Source organism: Taeniopygia guttata, chromosome 3 (assembly GCF_048771995.1).
Source record: "Taeniopygia guttata chromosome 3, bTaeGut7.mat, whole genome shotgun sequence".
Taxonomy (NCBI): Eukaryota; Metazoa; Chordata; class Aves; order Passeriformes; family Estrildidae; genus Taeniopygia; species Taeniopygia guttata.
Genome location: NC_133027.1, coordinates 72,723,813 through 72,742,614, shown reverse-complemented (window position 1 = coordinate 72,742,614; position 18,802 = coordinate 72,723,813). Strand labels below are relative to the sequence as shown.

Sequence of the window (18,802 nt, the reverse complement as noted above, 5' to 3'; positions counted from 1 at the left end):
AGTGAAAGACAGCCTTCGTTTTAACCCCTTTGTCACTTCTACACAGAAACGCTGCTTTGTGCTTCAGAACTCCACTGCTTTGCATGGAGAAGGAGGGGGGCTGTGGGATAAGTGGCAGTTGCATGGTGTGTTTGAAATAAAGGCTTAATTGTGGCAAGATTTCAGATTTTCATTCATTCAAGCACTGTACCCTTTTGATAGCAGGGGTTTGTTAATTCCATCACCCCTGTACATCTAAGCCAGTCCCACATTTTCATTTCCAAGCCAAGAGGTTAAAATTGGTAACAATTTAAAAGTTAGTATTAATGAAATAAAACTGATGGCAACTCAAGTAGTTTACCTCGTTTGGCTAGTGTTCTTTGCTGTGGTCTGCACTCAGAAGCTTTTGAGCTGTGTGTGTGGCTTGCACCATATGGCTGCATCAGGGGAGCCTTGACACTTACACGCCAGAGATGCTACCTCACTTCCTTCCTCCCTCACTTCCTTCCTCCCCCGCTCCAAACCCAGCTCTCTTTTTTTCTGCTGTTCTTTGCACACCCTCTCCCAGTGCTCAAAACCTTCCTTCGTTTTCCAGTGTATTAACTATCTCCACCCCAAAGACCTCCCCTCTTTGGTGCCCCTTTGGACGCCCCCAGCTCCTACATGTTTCCCTTCTGGGACCTGTGTGACTGTCCCACTTCTTGGTGGGGCAGAAGTAACACCCCTTCCCATCGCTGGCCCACACAAAATAAAATACAGAAGTGGCCCAGTGGTGCACAGGATCCAGCTTGGATAGAATTAACTTGCTTCATGGCAGCTTATATGCCACTGTGGTTTGCATTTGTGACTAGAAAAGCATAATAACACAGCAGTATACTTCTGAACCGCACTTCCACAGTATCAAAACCCTCCAAGATGTTTTTCCAGGATGAAAGGAGGGCTGTCTCCAGTCCAAAGGATGAAGTTTAGCGAGCCGTGGTCACCTCCCTTATCTGAGCCACATGGAGCCCTTTGTCCCAGACCAACTTCATCCTTTGAACCTTGCTATGAGACAGATGGACCTGGAAAAGTGGCAAGCCACATTTCAGTCTCCCTCTGCCCACCTTGTATAGCTTAAAGCAAATAATCATATGAGAGTATTGAGTTCTTTCTACTACCTACATGCACATGTGAAGACTGTTTTACCAGTTACATAAAAATTAGATCTTTAGTATGTATCATTAAAAAAAAAATTGTCATTTAGCTAATAAAGGGAGCTATTTGAAAAAACTTGATAAAGCTTCCTGTCAGAAACTGAGCTGAGCTGCAAGAAGTTGAGGGCTCACTCTTAACCTAGAGTGAATGCAAAGCAACAAGACTCAGCTTAGACCAAGAAGGGTCTCAGACAGTAACAGTGGTAATTAACATTTGTCACAAGCTAAACAGAGAGTGAACTGAGAGTGACCACAGCTCAGATGACTAAGTGTAATTGCTTAATGACAGTAAATCGACCACAGCTCCAGGTAGTCAGTCTTTCTGATTATCATGAGATCAGAGGATAATACAGTTGGGAAAGAAATTCAATAGGTCAGACCAGGTTGCCCAGGGCTGGACTGGACAGCAAAACCAATCAAGCAAAAAGATACAATATTTAAAATTTTTTACTGTTACTTTTGCAGGTTTGCACCATAACCTACTGTATGGCTGAGTAACATTGACAATTTCTTCAGTTACAGAAAGTAAAATAACAAGGTACAAAAATAAGTACTTTAACTGCTTTAATTCTGCTTACCATGTAAGCAAAAGCAGGGATTTTATTCCTCACTGGCTTTTAGACCAGACTATTGCTTCCACAGGAAAGCACCATGATGTGCCAAAGCCTGAAGCCTGACATCTGCTGCCAAATTGCAGTGAGCTCCCCAGGGCTCCCAGAGAGATCACCAGGGGCCAGCAGAGGCACAGCAGTTCTGCCATTTGTGATGCAACACAGGACCAGAACCAACAGCACAGCACATCCTCCCTCCCCAGTTCCCTTTTTCCCAGTTATGAAGGCTGGCTGTATAAGGATAAATGCAATCCATGTTTGGGACCCTCCTCAAGTTCAATCTTACTCGTTATCCCAAACCAAACAGCAACTGAGTATCTTCTGAGCACTGCAAGATCAATTAATAACTGATCACACAGCGCCAGGCAGGATTCATCATGCAGTGTACTTTTCCTCCCCCTGCTTTTTTGCTTTGTGGTAGTGGTTGTAGTCATTATACAGATCCTTGAAGACCTGCCTCACGCCTGCTGGGAGTGATGTACTTAAGAACTTGATGTCCCGCTCAATGCAAAGGTCAAGGATGTGATATATTCCTTCTGTGAGATGTGTTTTCACAGCTGGGTGCAAAGTCACCTGCAAGAAGAACAAAATTGCCTTAAACTTGAAGACAGAAAGGCAAGACAACACCATCTCCGCAGTCAGTATACATTAAATGCTGACAACATTATCCTTTGTATCAGACCATCTGGAACAGCCCATTAGATAAAAGCCAAGATTTTGACATGTTTTCAAACATGTTTTGCAAAACAAGCACAGCCCTTGCAGTAAAATGCACAGGAGTACTATACACACTGCTGTGGTGGCAAAGACACTAATCATCCTGGAATCACATGGACACTCCTCAGCACAACAACTCTAATTTAAAAAACCCTAAAATACTTAGCTTGTATTACACATTTCAGTAGATTCTGCATGTCTTGTATAGGCTGTATGCTATTATGTCAGTTTCAAATGAGCACTTCATTTACATTGGGTAGAAACAATTTCAACTTATCACTTAACAATTTCATATTTATCTAACAATTTTTCTCTGAGTACTTCAATGTGCACACTTTTATAAAAGAAGCCTTCAAAAATCTCAGAAACGTATATTTCCTTAATCTGTTTTAACACCAAGAATCTGGTACCTTGCCTGAAGTCATGCAAAAAGTTGGAGGAATACAAGAAATGACTCAGGACTGAGCACCCTCTTCCTGACATTACCTCTGCTCAACCCCATAACCAGTAGAACTGCCACTAACAACTAGGAACATCAGCACTGGCTCTGGAGCCCTCTGCTGCTCTAAGCTAATTGAAATTTGTCCTGTGCTCACAAATCACTTGCTAAATACTTCACTGCCCAAGACAGTGCTGGCCTCTGGCATCATCACATTATCTTTGCTGCAGAACCATGTCTTATCTTTGCTGAATCCCAAAATTAGCTTTATGCCTCCAAATGTGAGCTTCTGCACTCCAGGCCTAATGAAAATTACATAAAAAGCTGTCATTAAAATTCAGGCTTCTTTCTTCCTTAGGCAACTAATAAACTTTCTGCTAATGAAGTGCACTCCTCATCACTGTGACAGGCTCCCGCTCTCTTTCTGCCCTAAATGTGGAACAGATAATATGTTTTGTTAGATCCACTAATATAGCAGGGAAAAACATATAGCAGGCATTGCGGCACCTAAGACTTCCTTTAGATCTGTGACCCTGAAGAGTTTGCATGTGCAAGAGGTTGTAATTTTTCCCTTCTCTGTCAGTCGATCATTGGTTTGTTCACAACAGATGTTTTTTCTCCCTACACTGTGCAATACAGTCGGAGAACAGCTGAGCATCACATCTCCCAGTGAATGCACTGGGCTGGATCCTCCCTTCCTAGGGCAGAAAAATGACTGCAGAGAACAAGGGTAGGAAAACCCACAGCTCTTGACAATATGGACCAGATGGCCCACTTGGGATAAGCAGCTATCTCAGATCTGCAGTTAATGGAACTGCATCCCTCACATCACAAATTCATCTGGTCCTGAGCCTCATTTGGGCCATTCTTGCTTTGCAGTTTCCCATAAACACCACTAACACCATGGGAAGCAGAACCAAAGATTTAAACAGCTGCCACTACTGGCATTGCAGTTAATTATACTTCTAAGTGGTTTATGGTCTATGCAGTTAGCACAACCAATTTGTCAAGCATTACAGAATTCTTGATGTGAGACATTAAATGTGTGAAGAGGTATTCCACTATTGCTGAATAAAGCAACAGCTCATAGGCAACAAGCAGAAAGCACTGTCAACAGTATGAAAGAGATGCCACCCACTGCAGTAAGGAATCTTTCTAGATTAATACAAAATAATTTGTGGTATAAAGAGGAAGCACTGAAGGAGCTGTTACACAACCACTTTAGGGGTAAGTGACTGCTTAGACCAGTAGCTTTCATCAGTTCTAGTTCGCAGACCCTTAAAGGGGTTTCAGTAAGTGTGCAGATGCCTACATAAAGACTTAAATCTACTAACATGTTTTCTCAGTTATCTTTGATAGACCCACAAGGTCTTCATATCACAGAGAGAAAGCCACTGATCCTGACTCGGAAGAGATGAATGGTTAAAAGAGCTTTTCTCTCCCTCTGCAGAGCAACATGAAAGATGTGTACATGCCCCATTTAAGATAAGCATCTGAGGGCCCCCTTTCCTCTGATATCCACCAATCTCAGCATTCTAACGAGCAAATAAATCATCACCTAGTTGTGATGTATCTATTCTGTCAGACAGAAAACACTCCTTTGCCACAGTGTCTGGCGGCTCACTACACCAATTTCCCCTTCCACACCCTAATATTCCATGCATAGATTACTGATCTGTGGTTTCAGCTATCATCCATCTCTTTCCATTTCCCAGTGAACATCTTGCACAAAACTTTCCTAGACATCTCATGAGAGTGAGTACTCTTGCTAATACTGAGACAAGTGTCCTTTTGACTTAAAAAGGTCGTTTGACAATTCAAGTCAGGCTTTCAGACTTACATTCAGTGATGACCAGATTACAGGATTCACAGACGGTTAAAGGGAAGAGAAGATGTTTTAACAGCAATTTTCCCTTTGCTGAACTACTACATTCACTATGTAAACAATAACCAACTAACCAGGAACAGTAAATAATATGGCTAAAATCTGACATCTCCCATTGTTTTGCTCCCCCATTCCACCCCCCACCAAAACTAAAAAGAAAAAAGACAGGCGACAGAGAAGGCAGCAAAGTTTAACCTCTGTAATAACCTTCATGGTTATCTACACTGGTTACACCACAATCCTTCAGAAACACAGCACCAGTTAGGATTTTCTTATTGTAAGTGGGCTTAAAAACAAAGACTAAATTTCCTTTCTGTATTTCAGCCCACGCCCAGGCCAGAACCACAAATAATCAGTTTGCAGGTACTTGCACCACAAGCAGCATTTCAACAAATCCTGGTGAAACCTACATCTATTGGGCTGAAGAAAATGACAAGTTGAAGTTACCTCTGGATGAGAGAAAACACTGATCTGGCTCTGGCATCCGTAAGAATAGAAGTATTTGCTTTCAGTAAGGATCAGAATGACAGCTTTAGTACAGAAGGAGAATTACTGAAAAGCTAAGAATACTTGCCTTGGCAACATTTTTTTCATTTATTTAATCATTTAGACCATATTAAAAGATTTTTTCCAGGACAATTTTCCACCATTACTTACTTTGCTAGATGAGGACTTAACTGCTATCAGTCCTGGACAACTGAGACTATTTGGGAGATAAACTTATCTACCAGATGTACAAGAAAGACATTTTTAACAATGATAGTGGCAAAACTCTGGAACAGGCTGTTCAGAGAGGTGGTGGATATCTCATCCCTGGAAACATTGGATGGCCAGGTTGGATGTGGCTATGAGCAACCTGATCTATCTCATTGCAGAGAAGTTGGACTAGATGACCTTTAAAGGTTATCTTTCAACCTTTTAACCCAAACCATTCTATGATTCTGTGATGAAAAGAAACACCCAACATGGCACTAAAGCAAAGCTGCTTTGTACCTGGGCACTGCATTGTTTTACCTTAAAAGAAAAAAAACACAGCCTACACCCTTAGAAAATTTTCCAGGAGTTTGGTAAGAAAGATTCTCATGAACTTTTGCATAATACAAAAGCCTGGACCAAACCTGCATCATCATGAGGTATAACAATTGTAACTTCACAAATTTTACACAATTTAACAGAGCTGCCTTTGGAACAGCAACTCCAAAGCTAGCACAATACTATGGCACTTTCAAGATGGATGAGAACATACCTTCTGCAATTCAGCCACATAATGAGCCACAATGAAAGCAGAAAACACAGTGAAGTCCTCCATTTCTGCAGCAATATAAGTATACATCCGTTCCACCAAGTGTGCACATTTCAGTATCATTTCAAACTCATCCATGTTGCCTAAAACACAAAGTGAGATGCAGCCTGGCATTTGAGGCTTAAAAACATTAGGGAAAAAAAAAAAAACAGAAGAAGCTTAAAAACATTAGGAAAAAACACCCAAAATAATCATTTGGCCTTCCATGACTCTTGAACAACATGAGGCCAAGGACAGCTTGCGTATTTCATCATCTTTTCTTATCAAGCCACAGCTAGAGGCCCCCCACAACACACAAAATGCATCTCTTAGAATGGCTTTGTAAGAGCATATTGATTCCAATTTCATGTGCACTGCAAGACAAAAATTACTTGTTATAGATGTTGAAGTGTTCACAACAGCAGTTATGGTCCCTTCCACAATTCAGTCCCAACTAGCACTGTGGAGGAGAGAATGAGGAGACAAGAAAATTTTATTCCCTGTCTAGGAAAAATAAGACATTTCTTAGAAACAGCATAGTAAGAAAGTTCTTTGATGAGATCTATTATGTGGAATACAGCAGCAAAAGCTGCATCACTGGAGGTATCTAAAGTAAGACTGGTGAGATCAGTTGAGAAATAACTCAGTAGGCAGAGAATGAAGAGAGCTAGTACAAACAGGGGAGAAGGGAAATCCAGAAATTACTTCCATGTTACCTGTTACAAAAAGAGAACAATCCTGCAAAGACAAACAGCATCATTTTCAGTTTGAGGATGCCATGTACCTGTAAGCTTCCTGTGATGATTGCCTTATGTAAACATATTGCAGAAGCAAGAGATTTCTCCAAATCTGGCACCAGTTTAACATACCTTTTTCTCTATCACTGAGCCTCAGCTAATATATTCCTCTACAACGAATACATGCACTTACATTTCCCCACAGCTGTGGGCAACACATCAGCTGAGATAAATCTGAACATGGCACAGGCTGTAGGACATCAGCAGAAAGCTGGAATCCAATCAGTTTCAGGCCATGAAGTCAACTTGCCTGAAAACCCTGCACTATTAATGACAGTGTATCTGTGTCCTGACCATCTTAATCATTGTGGACATCTCTGACTTGTCTACTTTTACTATGTAAACTCTTTAATAATTTCCAGCAATAAGCTTGTTTTTCCCCTTCCTGTTAGGATTTTTAATTACCCTTATTCCAAATCCTTGACCATAAAGATATATCATCTAATCCCAACTGATGCTTCAGATACACATAGAGTTCTTATACTTAGCATAGAAGGGTAACAGCTCAGCTCTGTAGTAAACATTGTTTCAATCTCAAAAAATTCCATTTGGGATTATAACTCACACACATTAGCATGAATCACTGGAGCTCACAGCCACCATGCTTGCAGACACAGGGGTTGATAGGAAGAGCAGAAACTGGGCATAGCAAGCCTTACTGCTTCCTGTCTACTTGCCAGCCGCCAGTGAAGAATAACTTATTCACCAAAAGCAACGCTGTCTGCATGCAGCACCCCAGGACCCCCAGTTATCGTCTTAATGACATAATCACAAGCTCATCCCCAATTTTTCATAAAGGACAGACAGGGCTGACAGTTTCAATGCCACATCTAGGTTTTGAGGACTTTGTCCTGCTCAGCATCTCCTTTTCTAGAGTATATATATAAAGCAAAGGTGGAAAAGATATGGTACCTCTGTCTCCTTTCTGACGTCCTTCATGCATGACAGAAACAACAAGACGATGGAAACAGTTCAGAAAGGATGGTGCTGCTTTCAACAGCACCTGAAAAATACATGAAATAAAAATATGTGAGAATACATAGTAGAGGGAGTGAAGAGGGTAGAAACTATCTTCTCCTTCTGCATCCTGAGCCATTTGTGCTTCTAGAATCAAACATAGAAAAACAAAACGTTTTCTCCTAACCTAGCATCAGATGCTCACAAGTAATCCACTGCCAAAGAACAACAGTGCAGGCACAAGCAAAGCAGGAGAGCAACTGAAATTATGTGATTTTGAGATTCCCAGCTTTTAAATGACAAGTACAATGGACTTTCATACTACCAAGACAAAATATTTCAAAATCATAAAAAAATTCTATCACTAATATGTTTTCTCTTTCAAACCTTTTCCCCTTCTCCCACCCCATCATAGATATACCTTTGGATGACACTGCACAATAGAGAAGAGCACTTCATGGACTCCCAGGAAGACACCATGATAGTCTTCTGTCTTCAGATGATCCAGAGGGACTATTAGAAGAATGTTGAATGCCAATGAAACATGATGTGGATTCACGAGAACCCCTTCTCCCTGCCTCAGCAGAGCTGCTACAGTCTCTAGAATAGGTATAACTATGACGGAAATCAGTGCCTGGTCCTGACAGGCCTCTTTGGTTTGCAGCTACAAGAAAGGAAACAATGAGAAATGCATTAGCCACTTATCATAAGTGTTGGAACACCAGAGAACCCTAATGTTCTGAATAAAGTCAATGGAATTAGACCTGTGCTAGCTGGACTGGCAGGGAGACTCCTGCACCTGAGCCATTTTCATCCACTCGTGCCTTGTATGAGGATGCATATGATGCATTTCAAACAAACACTGCTGTGAGCATTGGAATGGCAACTGGAATGGCAATTATTCCCCAGCCTCCTGAAAATGAGCGCCTCTTTGCACATCTTCACATGAATCCAATGTTGCAGTTCACTCCTTTACTGCAGTTCACTCCTTTACATGCACACAAAACCTATCAAAACTGCAAGCTTATGATTCCCAGGCATTGCAGAACCAACTGCTGATAAATTCTTGCCTAGAGATATCATCACAAAAGCAGAAAAACCTACATCACTAGGTTTATATGCTGTACAAATGAAGGGCAGGAAAATTGGGTTTGATTAGTTTCAGTTAAGTTTCTCTTTCATAATTCAGTGAATTTATATAATTACTTTTTTCTGTAAGCATTTGTTTTGTTCTGTTTTGCTGCTGTTGGCTTCTGCTGCAACACATGGCTGATGGTCATCTTTTCCTTTGGACAGGAGGAAGGACAGGAGACAGACTGTAGTCTGCAGTCTAACAAGTTTCCCCCAAGCTCCATATTACACAGTGTAGTTCCATAAAATTACTGTGTATAAGAAACAGATGACCTGCACACCACACTCACAGGAGATTTACTTGAGGAAGGAGGAGAAAAAGGGTCTAGACAAAAACATTCAGCTGAATATGGCATGGATTTGTTTAGTTTTTGCTCCCGTGTGCCTCTGCGCACGTTAGCTGTATCCATCAGAGAGTCTAACAGATAGGAGGGGTAGGTAATGAAGTTACAATAGATACTTACAACTAAAGCTGTGATAATCTGTGGGCTGGCAAACCAGAAAGCTTTTCCTTTGTCTCCACTTAATGGGCAGCTGAGCAACAATTTGGTTAGCGTAAGAGCTGACAATACTTCCTGCAGAAAGCAGACAGATCATCAGTCAGGAGTACAAGGCACACTGGCTCCTTTCAAGTACAGAACAGCTCTTTCAAGGTCAGTGGCACTTTTGAGTATTACCAGAGCCTTGACACATGAAAGGCCTCCCACCAATACCTCTCTTTGGAAATTGTGAAGTAAGCAGCAGCTCAACAGAATTCAATGCACTGAGCAGCACTGACCCAAATGTACTTTACGCCACATTTGCTTCACAATCAACTTACTGTACAAAAAAGCTTACATGACTTTTAAGAAAGGAAAGCCTTCTCATACAACTGCCACTAGATAACAGAGGGAAGCAGAGGCAATACAAGGATACCAGTACACTATCAATTAAGAATGCTGCTTTTGGCAGCAGGGTTTTTTTAACTGCTAGTTGTTTATACAGCTAATAAAAGAAGCATATTGCAAGCTGCATTCAGGTGGCAGGAACTATCTGTGCAGTTCAGGAATTCCAGCTACTCTTTCAAAAAGATGCAACAAGAACTGATGCAGCACATCCGCCTCTCTTTCTGACAAATAAAACAGGGCAGGATAATCCCACAAATTTAATCCAAGTGTCATTCTCAAGTCACTGGGCTTTCTATGGAGCATACAGCAGACTTTTTATTGCCAAAAGTGTTCCATACATCACCACTGGTTCTTAAGCTGCTCTGAAGAAGCACACATAATTTAAAAAGATACTGAGTGCTATCTGGGTATTGCTGAGTAGTCTTTAGAGCAACAAGTACCAAAAGCACAGGGGCAATTTTGGTTTTACTTAAAAATGTCACCACTTCTAAAAGTGCCTTTAACCTTGTGAAAAAGAGCCACAGACAAACACTGACTGCTGGTATCTGTTGTGCAAGAGCAGCAAGTAGGAAAGAGCTTTCAGCATGGCGTGTAACACCACAGCTGTGTGATTTCATTGACAATACATAGAACAAAGGCTGCTGAGTCCTTAGGCTGGACAGAAAGTTTTTTGAGTAGGTTTCCATGATCTTTCCACCTCTCAATTTATATACAGAACAGAGTACAGTCAAAAAGCCCTTATCCATGTAAGGATCACTGAACATAAAGCGGGAAGAAGAAAAAAATACTTAACAAATATCATTCAGCCAACAACCTTTTTCCAAGATACAGCAGACTGCAGAAGGAAGTTAAAAACACATTAGCCTTACTTTAGCCTTCTGCTGCCAAATATTCCTCACTTCCAGTCCCTGCAGCACCAGCCTCATTATGGCATAAAACTCCTCGGCAGAGCAGTTTCTCAGCACCTGGACAAGCACCTCTGTCAGCTCCATCTCCATACTTCGGATCACCTGGGTTGTAATTGCAGGACCTGCATAGTCAAGAGACAAAAGTAATCAATTCCCAAGACAAGGACTTCCACAGTTAAGAATAGGGCAAACTAAAAATAAAACAGTTCTGGGGATACCTTTTTAACACTCAGATACATAGAGGGCTTGATACTTTACCTTTCTGCCCACTAGTTCAATAACTTGATGATCTCAAGTATATCCTACCCTCAGGTTCAGAGCAGTCATCATACCAATAAAAAGTCTTCAGTAATACAGAAAGACTATACCAAAGCAGCTGCACAAGCCAAAGGAGTAGGCTAAGCAAGCCACAAGTCTTTTCTACAGATGGTGGCTACAGACTCATCACAAATCAGAAAAGCATAAAGCTTTTTCTATGCTATGCTTTTTCTATGACTACTTAATGGCAATACAAACACTGAGATCGCAACTGTAGATTACCTAACAGTAGTCTCCAAAGCAGGGTGTATACACCCAAGGGTGTGCACAAGACAATTCACTGGGGTGTGGGAATAATAAATAAAATATCTTTAATACAAAAAGATATTTTAAATAGTGTTTACTTCATCTTTATCTCATGCTTTTAAAGCATTTTCTGTATGTGTGCTTTATAATGTACATAGTGGAGTAGCACATGTATAATTTTAAAGTAAATTACATTCAGGCTGTGTGTTCAACTTCTTAAGTTTTTTTAATGATAGGTGTGAGCAATCAAAACTGTTTGGAGACCAGTGCACCAGAGCGTGCCAGTAATAAGTTTGACAAATTCCAGCAGTTTGAAGAAGTCAAAGAGAACAGTTACTCCTGCTCTGTGTTCATCTCTTTCTGAATGAGATAATATAAAGGAGCCATTAGGTTCCCACAGCTGGCAGCAAGAGGTTTTTCATGTAATTTCCAGCCCTAGCTCTTTATTTAGTGAGGATAAAGGAACCAAGCGGTCAATATCCCACAGAACTTATCAGAATGACCACATGGTGTTCATCATCCATAACAGGCAACTTCCACTGTTCTATAAACTTACCTACCAGATACAAAAGCAGACGAGTATTTTACTCTAAGATCTGACCTGCTGCAGATCAGCTGCTTCAGTGGTGCCTACTATACACGATCAAGACACTGAACTTCAGCCCTACCTCCAAAAGTACTACTATGTTCCAGTTACTTTCAAAATGTTCTACCAGGCATGAGTAAATCAGGACCTCAACTTTATTAAGATGCTAACATCTATCAAAAGATCATTACCAAACTAGATAGTGCCTGTGGTCCAGGTACCACAATACTTCCTCCTTGAAAATTTTTCCTGTTACACATTTTAAAAAGGATAGCCTGCTGTTTTAACACACATAAACAAATGCAGACTTTAAAAGAAACTGTATGCTTTGCTAAATGGCTTTTAACTCGCAAAATTAGCAAAGGATGCGGAGAAAGAGAGTTTTCATACCAGAGAGAAGCTTTTTTATCGCAAAAACAACCATGACTGCAGTTTCTTTTTCAGGATACAGCTCTGGCACGGAGCAGAAGACAGTCAGGAACTGCAACGCAAGCTGAAGGAACTGCAGATTATTCCCTGCACAGGGCAGCTCTTTCAGTATCTGAGAATAAAACTCTTGGTACAGTTTAACACGGGGCCGCTTCAAAAACTCGCTGGGCTCCTTCTGCCAGTCCTTCTTGACAGGATGGCTCAGATCTGCTTTGAGGAGAGTAGTGACAGATGGTATGTATGCCACAGGCAAAGGCTGGTTTGGGGTGTTACTCTGAAGAGCGTGTTCAACAGTTCTGACCATCTGCAGAACCACTGGTTCCAACAGAGCACACAGCACATCCGCAGAATGCAGCTTCTTTTCTGGCAGCTGCTGGATGTGCAGTGTGACAACATGACAGAGTGTGGTGAATGCTGTGAGCAGCAACTGCTCAGCTGCGGGATTCCAGTTTTTCCAGTCTATGCTTTTGGCTGCACCTGCATCTGGCCTGCAACTCACCAGGAAAGACATGAACTTTTCCAAGTTGATCTTCACACTTTGTCTTCTTTCAATAATTATATGAAGAAAGTTTTCCAAAAACTCTTGGACTTCCTGGACATACTGTGTCCAAACAGGAACAGTCAAGACATCAGTGAAGAATTTGCAGGCTGTAAGCTGGGAGGTCATGACAGCCTCAAGAACATCGCTGGCATGTAACACCTTAAGAACAGAATTGGAGTTCCTGCCAGCTTGCAGGCACCTCAGGAGGCGGAAGCAAGTACTTAAAACCTTCAGCAATAACAACCTGCTGCAGGAGACACTAGCCCTGGTATTCACCAGCAGGGATAGCAGCACCAGAAAACACCGAGTACAATCAGAGGGAAGAAAACTGTCTAATTTCAGGAGAGAAACAATTTCTAGCAAACCCAGGCATCTTTGTAGCTGACGTTCTTTCAGGATGACTGGGCAGCCATTTTTTGCCAACAATACTATACACTGGGCAACTTTCTCCAGTGTTTTCCAAGACAAGCTCAGCTCACCCTTCTGCACTTTGTTTTCTGATGATACTTCCAATGGGTCAACAGTTTTGCAAGAAGCCAGAATTTCCTCATGCCAAGGAATATTTCTCACAGACAGCTGCTGCAGTGGCAGATCTACTGAATCCCTGGTAGCAGTGGGCAGCACCATAGCAAACTGATGAATAAGATGGGTCAGAAAAGCACAGTGCAGAACCCTCATTTCTGGTAGAAGAGAGCTGTGGATCAAACTAAGGGATATCTTCGCAATGCTGATGGAAGACTCCTGGTCTGCGGCAGCTTCCTGAGCTTCAGCCAACATCAACGTTTCTAGAAGTACATTTGCAACATACTGTACATCTTTTAAGGAAATATATGGCAACAGGATGGCCAGGTTGGACATGACGAGGTGCCAGTGTGCTGTGGGGTAGCTAAGTTCAGTTATCGCACTGATATCTCCATCCCAAGGTTCAGATTCTCCTCTGCTCATAGTGGATCTTCCAGACTCCAGGATGAAAGCTGCAGCATGCTGCAAGGCCTGTAGGTCAGCTTCAGTCTGCATTAATATCATCTTCATTTTCTGAAGTGTGAGCAGTTCTAAGCAGTATTTACCAGTGGAGGCAAAACTACTTGCAAGTTCCATAACTCTCCTCCAACACCGGTCCTTCACACCAGGCAGAAAAGCTGAAATGCCCCAGTGCCTTGCAGCAGGTTCAGTAACAGCAGTTTCAGCTGTTGGAGACACATATTTACTGCAGCTAACACCAAACAGAGCGTCTACCTCAACCCAAGTGTAAAGAAGGAGGAGAGCAGCATCACTGGCCTTTCTTAGCCAAAGCTCTGACTTTTCTTCCTCACTCCTAGAAGCCTGCAGCAGCTCCATCAGTGGCTGAGTTATTCCCTTCTGTATGTTTGCCATCAAATGCTGAGTACGAAGCACCACAGGGGAAGGAGTGACATCATCCAGGCTCCTCATGTTGAACAGAAAAGCATGCAGCACCGAGCACACTGACATCAGCTTCAGGGCCATGTCAGTTGATCCTTCAACAGCTGGAATGATAAGGGTCTGGCATTTCTCCACAAAGAGACACAGAATGTCCAGAATCTGGTTAGGTGGCAGTTCAAGAAGGCACTCACGAAGCTTTGCTGTCAGGCCAGCAGAGAAGACAGACGGCCTCAGTTCATCAACAGCTGGTCGGCAAATGACTGTCAGCACCTCTTCAAAGAGCCGTGGGAACTGCCTCAACTTGGAGTAAATCTGGAATATTGTGTTGATGAGAGTCTCCTGCGGTTTCTTTGTACGTGGCTCGGAGGCCTCTGCATCAATCCAAGCTGACGACACCAAGTCATCCAGGTCTGGCTCTACTATAAGGTGGTTTAATGACATCAGGAGTTTGAGACACCTGAACCAAGCAGGGATGGAAGCTTGGGAGTGTGTAAGCAGCATCTGTGCTAGCTTCCGGTAAAACCCAAATTGCACCTCCTTGTGCCGGATACGGTCACTGGCGACATTATAGATATCATTGCTGAGCACCAAGTCCAGGAGCTGCTCCAAAGCAAGCAGTTCCATGCTCCAGTCCACAGGGAAAAGCGTATCACTCCTCCCTCCCTCTTGAAGTTTAGAGAGGCTGAGACAGCCAAAAAGCCTGCTGAGCATGTGGAAACACACAAGGTGGTTTTCTGCCTTACAGTACGAGTCCAGAAAGAGCTTATATAGCAGAGACACCGAACCAGCCACAACTGCTCCATGGAGGGCAGGCTCACACAAGTCAGTGCCCAGCTTGGTCTGCACTGTGTTGACTGGTAGCAAAAGAGTTTTCAAAGCTCCTTTCTTCTTCTCCTGTTCTGACAGCAGCTCTTCTTTGTAGGATGAGAAAAGCTCACGCTGAAATAACCCAGCCTGCAGCAAAGTCTCTATTTGGCTTCGTATTTCTCTGCTCAGGTGCTGACACACATGGTTATCATCTGCTTGTGTCCACCTCCTCACAGTCAGTAAGTGCCTCAAGAGCAAACATGGCTGGAGCAAGTGACTTGTTACTTGTCCAAACACACGATTTGGGTTGGTTTGCTGCCTCTGGACCAGGAGGTACTGAGCAAAGGTAAGCTGGAGGACACTGAACAACTGTGAGCCCACAGCATCATCAGAAGCCAGCTGCTGACATGCCAGTTTGGACAGCTTGCTGAGGAGATCAACCAAAAGCTCACACTTTGCTGTGTAAATGATGGACAGTGAAGGAGTAGAAAGGATGCCACTGGAGCAGCTCAGCACAGTGCCAATGTTCTGCTGTGTTTTTTCAGAATAGGCATCTGATAACCTTTTGTTTATGATCTGAAAAAGAAACAAAAACAAACCCCAAAAACCAGTCAATTTAGCATACAAAGATAAAGCCCATCATAATGAACCAACAACACCTTCTGTGAGCTGTGGCTGCAAGCAAGGGGGATGTGCCAACAGCTGCTGCTGAGCCTCTCACATCATAGTTTTCAAACTAGAAGCTCCACTGTCCTTGCATTTGTTTGCAGCACCAGATGAGTAAGGAAGCCCTCATGCACGCCACTGGCAACAGCATAAGGCTATCCATACTTGATACTAATCTTGTTCATCCTGCAGAAATGGAATAGGGGTAAATTTCTTCCATTCTTGAATGGTCCACAAAATTACGCTCCTAACACCAACAAATCTGTACAAAATACACATCCCTGTTCTGATACAGGGAGTTTATTTAGTAAGAATGTCCGTGACTAAGTATTATCTTTATATTTGAAAATGAGACAAATTCTGGTCCTGATATCTGGAACACGTAGGACTATTCTCTTTTCTCTTTGAAGGATACAATTTCTAGAGAAATTATGTTGCATTTCTCTCAATTTTCTCAAACTTTTTATGTACTTCCCTGCTATTTTCTCCTTCAATCCACTTTTCACTCACTCCTTTTTCTCACCTTCAGATAATGTCTGCAAACAAACTCAGTAACAATTTACAAATCTGCATCTATTTTGTTAAAAACCTTACCTGTCCCCTTACACCTTATTGTGGATGGTTCATCTCCTCAGCTGCAACAGTGATGGATGAAAACAGACCCTTAAATTCTTCCCACTGGACCCTTTACCACCTCTGTCCTTGGTGTTCAGGATACCCTGTCCTGTACCTCTAACCTGATCTTCATCCAGACAGGTTTTCATATCTAGACCACACTTAAATTTGGCACACTTTCTGCATAACATCTCTGAAGCCCAGATTTCATCCAACCAATTATCCATACTTCACAGTTCAGTTTCTACATGTAAAGATAATCTTTTCTTGCTTCCCTTCAATCTGATCAAAATTAAAAGGATCATTTTCCCAGTCATTTTCACTGCCTTTGCAGCCACTCGCTAACTGTGTCATTTTTAACCTTAGTGCTGCACAAATACAAAATGTATTGCAGGACAGAAATAGAGAAACTTTCAGTACAGGTCCTGCAAACTATCAGATTAATACTATTTCATGAAACATCTGACACTATGAAGAAGAGTCAAGTACTGTAAGAGATACATACTGCTATCCAGAATTTTACCAGATATCCACAGTAATATTTACCTCTGCAACTGAAAAACTGAGACCAACTGTCTTCTCACTCTTTAAGAGATCCTGTAGTCTTTTACTATGGATAACACTGTCAAGATATGCCCAGAGTTTTTCAACAACTTCATCCTCCAGTTCACGTTTCTTCTTGTAGTTGGAAACCAATGCTTGGCTTACCCAATCCAGTAAAATCTATTAACAGAGGGGAAAACAAGAAATCTTTAACAACCCCCAAGTAAAAACAGGACAAAAGCAGTACCTCTTCACAGTTACAGCATTTGTGCCTTAGGAACCGTGCGACAGCCAAGCAGAACAGCCTCTGAGTGAGCAGAGAAGTCTGCTCCCAAAGGTTTCAGTTCCTAAGAGCTAACACTCTATACCAAATGTTGGACCTGTGCTTGCATGTACCATCCCAAAACAGCTAAAAGGAGTGAACATCTTTACTCTGACAACATTCTAATTCTAACAGTTGATACTGGTTGCAAATGCAGTCTTTTAAATCAGTGCTCAGAGAATCAGCTGGGTTTCACTTTCTGACAGTTGCTATTCCACTCACATCCTTCTCCTCATATGTTTAAATTCACCTAAAAATTCAGGCCCAGGAATTTAGATGGGTGCAAACTGGAAAAGATTGAAATCCACTAATTACTGTTTTAAAACTGAAGTTGTGGTGTATGACTTAGTTTAATACTTTAAGTAACTGAAATAACAAGAACCCAAAACACAGATCTCAAATGTGCAAATCCTAGACCCGAAAGTACTAAAGAGGAATAGGACAAGACACCTCTAACCCAGGGAAACACTGCACAGACCTTCAGGAAACAGGGTCAAAACAAAAGACTTAGGATGTAGTGTGGGTTCCATGAAGAGAAAATCAAATCACCTTCCAAGTAGCAGTCCATGAATGCACTATATGCTCTTTGCTCATGCACAGCAAGTTCTGAGCACCAGGGAACGCACATATAGCCTCAGTCAGTTTGCCCATCCTCAAGTTCTTGTTTTTAACTATACCCAAAAGCATCTGACTTTGGAGCATCCTGTAGTGGACATAATACCAATGGCAATGACAACTCTAAAGACTCGTGTCTCTGGCAGACAGAACACAGGCACTACCCTCTCATCAAGAAAATTTCGTCCATCTTGCACGAATGCAGGGCTTTGTGCTGAAGCTACCTGCATGTTGTTATACCTATGTTATTATAAAAACATTTCATGTAACGACAAAGAAACCAAGAGCTGACCACAATCCTAAATCAGTGTTATATTTACAGTGCTATCAGCAAGCTAGAATCTAGATCTGGATTTTAGGAACATCCACAGCAGCAATCCGCCATCGGTATCACTGCTCACCACGAAAAAGTACTCACTTGCTCCTTATTAGGCAGGATGCACTGGTGAGAAATCCATGCGAACCGGGCTAGTTTGAGTTTGTCATCCCAGGAAGTCTTGGCGCTTTTCAGCTTCTGGTAAATCCCGGAGTAGATGGCTGCCATGGGGGCAGCACGTGGGAACAGCGAAGAGGCAGACACACGTCTGGAAGGAACGCCGAGCAAGAAGGAAGCGGTCGGACGGGCAGCGGCCCCGCACCCGGCACTCACCCACTCACCCACGTGGCACCGCGCGGGGCCCAAGGGCCCCTCCGCCCGCCAGCCGCCCACGGCCCCGCTCCCCAGCGCCCACCTCTCCCCCGCCAGCCCCCGGTCCCACTCGCCTTCCCCTCCGCTCGCAGGGCCGTCGCTGCCCGCTGCCCGCTGCCCGCTCCCGTTACGGCCGGGCGCTGCCCGCCGGCCCCTGTCCCCGCCAAGCCGCGCCGGCCGAGCGCCGAGCCCGGGAGGCGGCGCGCTGGGCGAGCCCGCGCCCATTGGCGGCCAGAGGG

The 18,802-nt window shown here is 42.8% G+C and overlaps 1 protein-coding gene across 2 annotated transcripts; it reads right to left on the bottom strand.

Moving 5' to 3' along the window:
• Nucleotides 1–1,601: 1,601 nt before the first annotated feature.
• On the bottom strand, nucleotides 1,602–18,775 carry URB2 (URB2 ribosome biogenesis homolog). Of its 2 annotated transcripts, XM_030268302.4 has the most exons (10): nucleotides 18,638–18,775; nucleotides 18,294–18,459; nucleotides 16,942–17,118; nucleotides 12,327–15,690; nucleotides 10,748–10,908; nucleotides 9,456–9,566; nucleotides 8,282–8,524; nucleotides 7,816–7,906; nucleotides 6,071–6,210; nucleotides 1,602–2,356 (listed from the first exon to the last, which is right to left on the bottom strand). In XM_030268302.4, exons 2-10 carry the CDS (start codon nucleotides 18,417–18,419, stop codon nucleotides 2,159–2,161), a joined length of 4,611 nt encoding a protein of 1,536 aa, XP_030124162.4. In that variant the 5' UTR covers nucleotides 18,420–18,459; nucleotides 18,638–18,775; the 3' UTR covers nucleotides 1,602–2,158. The 2 variants fall into 2 exon arrangements, with proteins under 2 accessions (XP_030124162.4, XP_072783227.1); XM_072927126.1 differs by lacking the exon at nucleotides 18,638–18,775 and having other exon boundaries at nucleotides 18,294–18,596.
• Nucleotides 18,776–18,802: the final 27 nt, after the last annotated feature.

Coding starts and splice junctions, on each gene's coding strand:
- URB2 (XM_030268302.4), bottom strand. CDS start 18,419: ATGGCAGCCATCTACTCCGGGATTTACCAGAAGCTGAAAAGCGCCAAG. Junction 9,567..10,747: donor TTTGGCAGCAGAAGGCTAAA/GTAAGGCTAATG, acceptor TGCTTTCTGCAG/GAAGTATTGTCAGCTCTTAC. Junction 7,907..8,281: donor TTGTGCAGTGTCATCCAAAG/GTATATCTATGA, acceptor TGTATTTTTCAG/GTGCTGTTGAAAGCAGCACC.